The sequence below is a fragment of the Aquarana catesbeiana genome, linkage group LG09, assembly GCF_042186555.1.
Source record: "Aquarana catesbeiana isolate 2022-GZ linkage group LG09, ASM4218655v1, whole genome shotgun sequence".
Classification (NCBI taxonomy): domain Eukaryota; kingdom Metazoa; phylum Chordata; class Amphibia; order Anura; family Ranidae; genus Aquarana; species Aquarana catesbeiana.
Window position 1 is genome coordinate 225,765,323 of NC_133332.1, and position 11,307 is coordinate 225,776,629.

Genomic DNA, 11,307 nt, shown 5'->3' on the forward strand with positions numbered 1-11,307 from the left:
GCGATCTGTGCTTGCGCACAATTTTGTGGCCACACCCCTGAGTCCAGGTTCAAGCCCCACCATCCAAGTGGACATAGAGTTAGATTATAATTATGCCGAGCTGAGCGAGGCCGTGCCCGAAGCGTGGCGAGTGAAGCGAGCCCGCGAGGGGCCCTGTGGCAAAGTGGTGTCTTACAACAGTGTTGGAACGCATGTGGCGGCGTTGCGCATGCACACTCCAGCGGGTAACAAAATGTGATGGGTAGCCGAATGTGATGAAACACCCCTGCTGGCAAGACAGTGGTGGGAGCAGCAGCAGGGGGAGAGGTATGGGACATGCTATATATGCCCAGTGTATGTCGATTAAGTACTTTTAGGCTCTGCATGTTCCCTTGGCCTAGTCAGGAATTGACAGCTTTTAAGACAGTATATGAATATGCGTGGCACAGATAAGTAATGAGACAAAGCACTAAGCTATATTTTTTTTTTATTTGCATTTTGTTACAGGCTCAAATGTAACCTGGATGGACAAACCTTAAGGACTTGAAGCAGATAGGAAGTTAAGTGATTAGTCAGTGATAGCACATCTCTGAGACTTCCATGGCAAGTTCCAGGCACTCAGTTGTATGATGACACAGATCCAGAAACTCACAGTCTAGGTTGTTACAGCAAGATGGAGTACAGCAGCAGAGGTCATAGAAGTCAGGGATGCAGGTAAAGGAGCAGAGACAACGCAGGCTGGAACAACAGGTTCCCGGAATGAGAAGGAGACAGTCTGAGAAGTGGCAGAAGAGGCATGCGAGAAGCAGGGAGGCCGAAAGATCAGACACTGTTTGGGAGAGAGTAGGAGATTAAATAGGCAGTACTGAAAGGCAGACAGTCGGTTAAATACACAGGTGAACAATTGAACCACCATAGATTTGCAAAGTAGTTCCCATATTCTTGTGAGATAATCACCACTGCTGTGCTGTAAAGGTGTAAGGAAGGATGACAACACTACTACCACCACTACTTTCACCTGCCTATGACTTTCACCACATTGGTGGCACCTGTCCCACCTGTCCTAAGCTCTATGTACTTCCATTTACCATCCATCAACTTAGTAAAGTTGATGGTTCACACAAAGCATTAATTCAACTTTCAATTGTGTGTCAGCTTAGTAGGATAACAGGATTTAGACAGTTCAACTTAAAAACCGCTTGCCGACCGCCCCCCGTCGTTTGGCGGCGGCAGAATGGCTCCCCTGTACGAATCGCCGTAGCTGTACGGCGGGCGCTTTAAGGGGTATAGAGGGCACGCACGCCCACCACGGTACTGAGGAGCCGATGCGCGTGCCTGGCAGCCACGATGTCCGCCGGGCACCCGCAATCACTCCTGACAGAGCCAGAACGAGGATCCACACAAATACACATTCTGGCAGGGGAGAGGAGACAGATCGTGTGTTCCTAGTATATAGGAACACCGATCTGTCTCCTCCCCCAGTCAGTCCCATCCCCCCTACAGTTAGAACACGCTGAGGGAACATATTTAACCCCTTGATCGCCCCCTAGTGTTAACCCCTTCCCTGCCAGTGACATTTATACAGTAATCAGTGGCTAGTTTTAGCTCTGATCACTGTATAAATGTCACTGGTCCCAAAAAAGTGTCAAAAGTGTCCGATCTGTTCACCGCAATGTCGCAGTCCCGATAAAAATCGCAGATCGCCGCCATTGCTAGTAAAAAAAAAAAAAAAATTATAAACCTATCCCCTATTTTGTAGACACTATAACTTTTGTGCAAACCAATCAATATACCCTTATTGCAATTTTTTTAAACAAAAATATGTAGAATATGTATCGGCCTAAACTGAGAAAGAAATGTGTTATGCTTTTTTAAATTTGGGGATATTTATTATAGCAAAAAGTAAAAAATATTGTGTTTTTTTTTTAAAATTGGTGCTCTTTTTTTGTTTATAGAGCAAAAAATAAAAACCGCAGAGGTGATCAAATACCACCAAAAGAAAGCTCTATTTGTGAGGAAAAAAGAGATCAATTTTGTTTGGGTACAGCGTCGCACGACCGCGCAATTGTCAGTTAAAGTGACGCAAAGCCATATAGCAAAAAATGGCCCAGTCAGGAAGGGGGTAAATCCTTCTGTGGCTGAAGTGGGTATTACAGTGGAACTTTATTTATAAAATTAAGTCCTGCTAGATCACTTCAGGCTGGCCCCTTTTGCAAGTGTAGCTATGTAAAACATTAAAAATAAGTGTCCATACTTTTTAAATCCACTAATACACTGTCTCACCCTGCTCTGCACGTTGTTTAGTTGATCTCCATTTTTTGCTGAAAATCAGAGGCCAATCTGCTGACAGCCAAAAGATTTTATGCTGCTCAGGCCTGGTCTTCATCAAAATGGCGGCCTCCAGCAAGAAGAAGCAGGAGCAATGCTGGAGGCAATTAACAACACACATTCATTTTTGTAGCATAATTATTAATGTGGAATGTATGTTCCTTGCTAATGAATATTATTTTTCATCAAGTTGTTATGGGTAAAGTTCTACTTTAAGACAAAACCATTAAGATTCTCTCAGTTTTGTTTTGCAGAGGTATATACAAAGGTTGTGGAACTTTGCCATATATGATCAGCAGGTATCTAAGCGGTTCACAGTAGAGCTGGACTGCTGAAATGAAGGAAGGGAAGCATTGACTCACTGAGACTATACAGAAGGAGCACAAAAAGCCAAGAAAATGGCAACACTTGTTAATATGTACATTGTTGACATCCAGATGTACACATGTACTGTCTATATTATATACAGTAAGATTCCATTAACTTTCATTTTGATTTACAAAAAAGAGGGCATAAAGAAAAATGTGCCACTCACCATCTCCAGCAGCCTGCTCTATGTGGCTTGCAGACAGCCGAGGACTCTGTAAGCTGCTCCTTTTGGAGGTTCTATGGGATGACTTTGGTTTCTTGCAGGAAGGTTGTGTTCCTCGGTGGACTTGCTGAAGTGGAGGCTCTGTTACTGTCTGAATATCCGCTAAGAAACAAAGCACAAATTGGTACCACCCATTAGCAAATCGTATATTATTGTCCACATACAAAGAATTCTAAACTTGGGACAGCAGGGATATATCCATGACCTCATTTAAGAAAAGGCAAATATGGGTAGCAGGCTAAGGGTAATAATTTTCTGTAATATCTGAAGTGTATGACATAGATTTGATAGCTATATTCTTCAGCTACAGAAGGCTCTAACTACCTGGTTCCCAACCCAACCTGAGTACTGGGAGTGAGATCACAGGCTTGTTAAGGGGTTCCACTGGCAGTGATCTGTAGCAGTCACAAGTAACATGTTTCCAGTCTCTGAAAATTACATGCAACACGACTCCAAACCCCAAACACTCCTGTACTACACTCACGGTCCCTGGCCATCTCCTGAAGAATGTCCAAACTCTCTGACAGTCTTCTGTAGTATATACTTTATATTATATGCATCCCCATGCTATATTCTGGGCCCCCATACCACATAAGGTAAACGCCACTCATACTGGACCACACATTGCAAAAACTGGGATGAGTTATACAGTTGTAACATCTTTTACTGCCCATTGTTTAACATAGTGCAGACATTCTTCAGAGCAGATAATGGTAAGTAATTGTTCAGTAAGAAAATAGTTTACTCCATATACTATACAGAAACAATAAGCCCCAAACCTTTACAAATCTTATGGGAAGCAACACAGCACCAGGGCATTTCGAAACTATTTATAGAACTACCTGGCTGGCCTATTTAGAAGCTAAAGTCCTCTAAACCAATAAGCATGTTAGTCAAGCTACAGTAAGTTGCCAATAACTTACATATACAAATTAACAGATCAGTGGTGGCTCGTGGTTTTTTGTCGGGGGGGGCGGCAAACAAACACCCCCCCGGCACCTCAAAGTGGATCGGGGGGAACGGAGGACATTGGGTAGCGGCTCCTGTGTCTTCTCCTCCTCCCTCCTCCTCGCTTCCACCGTGCGTCTCCTCCTCCTAGACATCCAATAGGATCGCCTGTCCTTTCAGCCAATCAGGTGACGGATATCAGACCCGCTTCTCAAATGGCCGGGAGGAGGATCATTATTGCAACTGGGAATGTTCATTCGCTGTTGTAACACCTGGGTGGGCTCGTAGTGCAAAGCACCCTCGTCGCTGTAATTCAGGCACCCGTGTCCTGAAAGGGGCTGGACACATGAATAGGGTCTGGCGATGGATAGAGCATGAATAGGGAATGGCGGCCGTGGATAGAGGAGGCGGCGGTCGGGCGCCCCTAATGGACGGGCCGACACTGGAATAGATCAGTAATCCCAAAGATTGATTTTACAAAAAAAAAAAAAACTTCATTTAGTACACTAAAGCAAGGGACAGAAAGATAATAGGCTGATTTACCAAGCAGGGGTAGCTCTTGAATTCACCCTGCTGCCAGATTATTCCTTTTAACAAAAATCTTCCATTATGATTCCTGTAAGATTATTTGGGCATTTAACATATTTTATTCATGTTATTAACCTGTATAAGTCTCCTTTGTGTAGACATCAAAATCTTGTTAGACTACTGCTGGGTGCTGCCATCTTGGATGTGATGTCAGTTGCCCAATGCACTGAAGGACCATTGTATAGTATTCCCCTATGGAGGGCTGGGTCAGCACAGCACATTTCCCCCACTCCCCAGCCACTCTACTCAGGACTAGGAGCCAAAGTAAATACTCACTACTTCTAGATGTGGATGAGCATATGACTCACTCAATGTGACCACATTGGGTCAATCAGTGCTTTATAGCCTTGTGTAAGCCATGACTGATAGCTTACACAGGACTTCTTTTTGCTACCAGTGAATGAATTGAGTTGCGGGGCAGTAAAAAATAAAACATGTATATGCTGATGGCTGTGTTAAAGTAAATCTGTTGCTTTGCATTCATGGGCAGAGCACAGTGTCACTTTCAGTGTCCTTTCAAGCAGTGTTCTAACATGCCACTTTGACATGCCTAAAAGGACTCATTCACACTATTCTATGTCAAGGTCTGTTGATAACAGACCTTGTATTTGCTCTGTTGCCCCTTGTGCCAGCGCTGTGCTGCTAGTTTGGCCAAGTTCTGATCCATTCTGACAAATCAATACTGTACCTTGCTCTATTATGTTTTCCCCAAAGTGAAGTTTTGCTGATTTTTTTGTAGCAGGAATACGTTCTGAATTTCTCACTAAAGTCTTGGGGCTGGTGGCTTCACTTTCACTCATCTTCTGACAACTGTAAGACAAAATATATGAAAAATATAGTATTCTGATACCTGCAATGGTAATATTCAGTCTTTCAGCCTGATTCACTAAATTTGCTCAACTTTGCCTGCACATTCAAGCATGATTCAAGAAAACATCTGCCTGCACCAATTTGACATGAAGACAATATTCAACATAGTTTGTGCACAAACATTTTTTCATGTGCACTGGACGGTGTAATTATGGAAGTCAGTATGCATGCACGCATGCACGCACTAAAATGACATTATTCTTAATGAATATCTTTACAACTACTTGAAAGTGAACCTATGTCCAGACTATACATATGTATTTATACTGTATATTCGGAACAAGCAGTAAAAGCATTTGAAATAAGCCTTTTTTTGTCTCTGTAGCTTTTGCATTGTGGAGAAAATCATCTTAAAAGTTCACAACACATGCATACCTCTCAACTTTTTGAGATAGGAACGAGGGACACCTATTAGCAAAAGTATGTAGGCATAAGACACCCCCCCCCCCCCCGCCACGCCCCCTTAAAGGAGAATTATATGGGGAAAAAAGGTTTGGTTAAACCCACAAGTGCTTTATTACCACTTCTATTCCTTTATATTTGCTTTTGAAATGTACAAATGCAGCAATTTAGAAATTGGATGAAAGTTTTAGTCCTGGGAAACACTTTTTGAAAGATAAATAATGCATTCTATATACAACTATATAGATCAGACCAAAACGAGGAGGAAAGATGGACAGGGACTTTGTTCCGAATCAGGGAAAGTCCCTCGAAATCAGGGACAGTTGGGAGCTAATATCCCAGCTTTTTTCTATTACTTTCTATGTGAGTAAAATCTTAGCTTGCCAACCCTGTGATGTACGTAAATACACAGAAGATGTACCTATGCTGTCATAATGGGACTGAAACCAGTCTGTTTTGATACTTGAGAATAAATTACTTTACAGTACAAGCAGCTACAGAGGTGAATGGTGGCTTATTTTAAAGCTTATTAACTGCTTGTTAAAGATGAATTCCAGGCATGGTATATATTTACATAGTTAAACCAATGGACCAATGTAATTATTTATATACCATACCTGGCTAATGCCCCGAGAAGCTGGAAATCACCAAAGTAGACACCACTACTCCAGTGATCTCCACGGGTCCTGTGTTGAGCAGCAGGCCTGATGCCAGACAGCCGCTCAGCATGGGTGCCATTCAAAGAACACTTTGGTGGGGTGGCGACTTCATGCTCTCCACCTTGTCTTATCAAAGAACACTTTGCATTCATTTTGGAAGCAAAGCATTCTCTAAATGGCAGCCGACCTCCTGTATTCACAATGCATCAGGATAGCTGCTCAGCGTGGGACCCAAAAGCAGTTGAGATCATTGAAGTAACGGTGTCTACTTTGGTGATTTCCAGCTTCCTGGGGCATCGGCCAGGTATGGTATATAAATAGTTACATTGGTCCAAGCTGGACCAATGTAACTATGTAAAAATATACCATGTCTGGAATTCTTCTTTAAGAATATACAAATACTTTAATGTCCATAGTCTGGGCACAGGTACACTTTAGGTAAGCCATACATAACTGCAGTCCCTATAATTACAGTATTTGGTAATATCTATCTCTACGAGTCTGTACTTATATGACATCTCCCCTTCAAGCATGGCAGCTTCGAGCTCTCTGTTAACATGGCAGTGGCATAATCAGCTGTCAGACAAGGTTATGGATATGGTAGGTTCAACAAAGGACTATGGGTGTGTGTTGAGTGCTGGCATATACATACAGATCCATGCAAGCCCTTATGGTCTGCTAAAACCCTCAAGATCACTTACAGTCATATCTGCTTATAATGAACTAGCACATTTAAGTACGGTAATACATAAGTATAATACATTAACAACAATTAATAAATAAAATGGTCTATTTACTAAGTTGCATGAGTTCTTTTTAACTGTATTTGTTATTTTATCACACATGGAAATTTTTATTTCACCAATTTGGTATACTGTAGATATAGAATCATTTTTATACCTTTTAATGCATTAAACAGTTATTTAAATGCTGCAAACCTTTATTTGTCTTGTTTATTGTCATTTTATTTCCACCTGAAATGACGGTTTTTCCTGCTCTCCTCAATAGTCACATCCTAGAACCCAGGGGCGGACTGACAACTCATGGGGCCCCCGGGAAATAGGAGATTATGGGGCCCCCAGGCAATCAGAGATTATGGGGCCACACAGTATACACACACACACACACAGTATTCAATCACACAGTATACACATACATGTACACACAGTATACACAGACATGTTTCTATTGGCTGAGAAGGTACTGGAGAGGTGGGGCAGCTACAATCTCTGGATTTTTAGACCAAAAGGATGTCGGTAAGGGACATTTCAGAGACAGATGTAAAAAAAACACAGATTTTTACATACTGTCCCTGGTTTTACTGAGACTGGCAACCCTGATGGGGCCCCCTAGTGGCCTGGGGCCCTCGGGCAGTGCCCAAGTGGCCAAATGGTCAGTCTGCCCCTGCTAGAACCTCAAGATTAACACCATCTAGAAGGAAGTGTTAATTCCTTTGTAAATTGAATTTTACATACTTAAACAATCCATACTACTTACATACATACTTCAACAATCCATAGTATACCATGTATGTTGTAAATGCAGGTGATCCATGCAAAAGCGAAATTTAGTGATGGGGTAAAAAAAGAAGAAAATGGATTGTAAAATGTATCAAATATCAAATTACAATGAAAATAGCGCACATGTTGTACTTTAGTGAATTGACCCTGAGGTCCGCTATGTTGGACTGGGGCTAGCTGTAGAAATGAGATTGGTCCCCCCAATCACACCTGGCTTGGAAGTGATCAGATGATAATGGCCTCTCTACAATCTTTTCTGTCACCCCTAGCCGATCATTCTAGGGGTATGGACCAATCATCCGAAATGCATTTTCCTGCACTGTCACTATTGGTCGGTGCTGGGGGTGTCTGCTCAGTGCATTAACATGTACACCTGGCTAAGGAAACTGTATGTATCAACGGTACAAGGTTACATAAACTACAACAGTAGCAGTCACTGAGGAAGAAGCTGCAATTCAAGATGGACCTGCTGGCACTTGTAGTTCTTCCACAGCTGCAGGTAACTCATGTCTCTCTTTCATGAATCTATCCACCTATAGGTTTGCAGGTATGAGCAGTGTTGTAGGTAAGTAAGGTGTACCCACCTCTATGAGATGCAGGGGGTGCAGCGGACTGTAGCAGCGATGAGCCACTGTAGTATTTTCCTCCACGCAGAGCTGGTGTCAGCATTCACACTCTCTTCTCTTCCACTTACATCATTAAACTGTGGATGGTGTTAAAAAGCATTCGTTGGCGTCACTGTATCCTGAGAGGAGAGAGGGAGGGAGGGATAGATGGAGAGATGAGAGGCATATGGAAGTTGGAAAGAGATAATTTACACAATAACAGGAAAGCAGCAACACACACAGTGTGATCAAAATGTGTTTGATGTAAAAACTGGTCAGCAGCGTAAAATGCAGCAATGTGCGACAGCCTACAGCTGCTAACTTTGGCAGTTTAAAGCAGTCTGAATGAGGATTTCTGATTGGTTGGTGTACTGCAGGTGGCAGTTACCTGTGTGAAAAGCCTCAGACTGAAGCTGCAAACCTCCAATTCCCAGAATGATTGTTCTTGTGCTGTTATATTGAACTAGTTCAGCTTCACTGTGAGAGTGGCACCAGTAAATAAGAAAAAAAAAAACATTTGGCTGAGAAGTCAGAGAATGGCAGATTCCATTGGATGCTTTTCACATTGGTTTTGCTTTGTATTACTTTTATAAGCTCCACCCATATATGATATTACAGTCATGATTTGGCGCTCCTAAGATAAATCACTTGCTGGCTTCCTCTAATGCTGGCCATACATTGTACAATTTTCCTTTAGATTTACCAAAACCATATAATATAAGGGCCAAACCTAAACAGTTTTAATTTGTATGCAATCAGGCAGGCCCTTGCATTACATAGTTAATGGTAAATCTAAAGGAAATTGAATAAGAAAATTGTATAATGTATGGCCAGCCTTACTCTGACAGACAAACTTTTTTTACCTTAACTGTTTCAATACCGGGCACTTTCACCCCCTTCCTCCCCAGGTCAATATTCAGCTTTCAGCGTTGTCACGCTTGTAACACTGTAACACTGTACCCAAATGAAACATTTATTTATTTCACACAAATAGAGCTTTCTTTTGGTGGTGTTTTTATTTTTTTGCTAAAAAGACGAAAAAAGACCAAAAATGTTGAAAAAAAATAGTTTTTCTTAGTTTCTGTCAAAAGTTTTTGTAAATAAGCAATTTTTCTCCTGCACAGATGTGCGCTGATGAGGCTGCACTGACAGGCACTGATGATGTGGCACCAATAGGCTGCACTAATGGGCACTGATGGGATGGCATTGATGGGGAGGCACTAATATGCAGCACAGATAGGCAGCACTGATAGGTAGCAATGATGGGCACTGGTAGGTGGCACTAATGGGCACTGATGGGCTATGATAGGCAGCACTGATGGGCACTACTGATGAGCAGGCACTGATGGGCACTGAAAGGCAGCACTGACTTGCATCACTGATGGGCACAGATTGGCATCACTAATGGGCAAAGACTCGCATCACTGCTGGGCATTGTTGGGGCTGCACTGATCATCCGGGGAATGATGATCAGTGCCCTGATTATCTGTACAGGTCTCCCCTGTGAGGAAATTTTGCTTATTGGTTCTCCTCTCCTCACACTCTGTCAGTGAGGTGAGGAGAGCCGATAACTGGTATTTCCTTGTTTACATGTGATCAGCTGTGATTGGACACAGCTGATCACATGGGTAAAGAGCCGCGTCATTGGCTCTTTACTGAGATCGGGTGTGCGGCGTGTTTCAGTGACACAGCGGGTCTGTGATCGTAGTGCTGTGCGCCCCCGTAGGCGCGCAAGCACAGTGAGACTGGAGCAATGTCATCCCAGAACAACAGAGCACCCCCGTCCCCCCATCATTTGTCTATATGACAGGCGGGGGGTAGTTAGAATGGAAGTTTAGTCAAAACCCAAATAACTCTAAACCTACTCTCTGCCACACTTTAATGTATTCCCTGCATTAAGGTATGAAACATTTTACAACGTGCTGTGCTGCCCCACCTGCCTACTCCTTTGAATACTTTCTTTGAGTCCTCAGTCCATCCAGTGCTGTGCACAGCTGCATCTTTTCTCTCTCCTCTCCCTTCACTCACATGGACTGAGGCAGCAGTGGGAGCCATTGGCTCCTGCTGCTGGCAATCAAATGCTGTGAGGAGGAAGCAGGGGGCGGGGCCGAGCCACGCTGTGTGTGTCTATGGATGCACACAGCCTGGCTCAGGATCAAGTCCACATGTCTGCCCCCATAGCAAGTGGTTTTCTATGCTGGCAGACAGAAAAGAGGAGGACCGGAGAGTGCCGGCGCGAGACCCCAGAAAAGGAGGTTCTGGGCCGCTCTGTGCAATGACAGGTAAGTATAAGATGTTTTTATTATTTAAATTTTAAAAAATGCCTTTAGAAACGCTTTAAAAGATGAATTCCAGGAATGGATACTTTATACATAGTTATTAGGAATGTATCAGTTTTTAAGACCAAGTACCGATACTTTTTCTCAAGTACTCGTCGATACCAACAATACCTATTTTTAGTGTCATGTCATAGTTTTTTTAGGGCTCGCTCACACCATATATGCATGAAAATTAATGGGAAAATCACACCGATTTCACTTGCAGAGACTTCACATTAGTTTCACATTGGGGGTTACTTACGAAAGGCAAATCCACTTTGCACTACAAGTGCAAACTACAAGTGCAAAGTGCAGTCGCTGTAGATCCAAGGGGGACATGCACCCTCGGAAGCACAAGGGAGAGTAGGCTGGGATGAACCGGGCCAGTCTAGCAGGCGTGTAGTACCACCTGTAAAGTATCTTATAGGTATTTTCTAAAAAGATGACATTCTTTGAGCATTTGGATATTGCTAAAGTCATGACCTGCCAATCCTCCGG

General features: G+C 42.9%; 1 protein-coding gene across 1 annotated transcript; it reads right to left on the reverse strand.

Annotated features, from left to right (window-relative positions):
* Nucleotides 1-427: 427 nt before the first annotated feature.
* Nucleotides 428-8,726, reverse strand: MDFIC2 (MyoD family inhibitor domain containing 2). The gene is made up of 4 exons (XM_073597973.1): nucleotides 8,471-8,726; nucleotides 5,124-5,245; nucleotides 2,843-3,001; nucleotides 428-808 (listed from the first exon to the last, which is right to left on the reverse strand). The coding sequence occupies exons 2-4, from the start codon at nucleotides 5,233-5,235 to the stop codon at nucleotides 552-554; spliced, it is 528 nt and encodes a 175-aa protein (XP_073454074.1). The 5' UTR covers nucleotides 5,236-5,245; nucleotides 8,471-8,726; the 3' UTR covers nucleotides 428-551.
* Nucleotides 8,727-11,307: the final 2,581 nt, after the last annotated feature.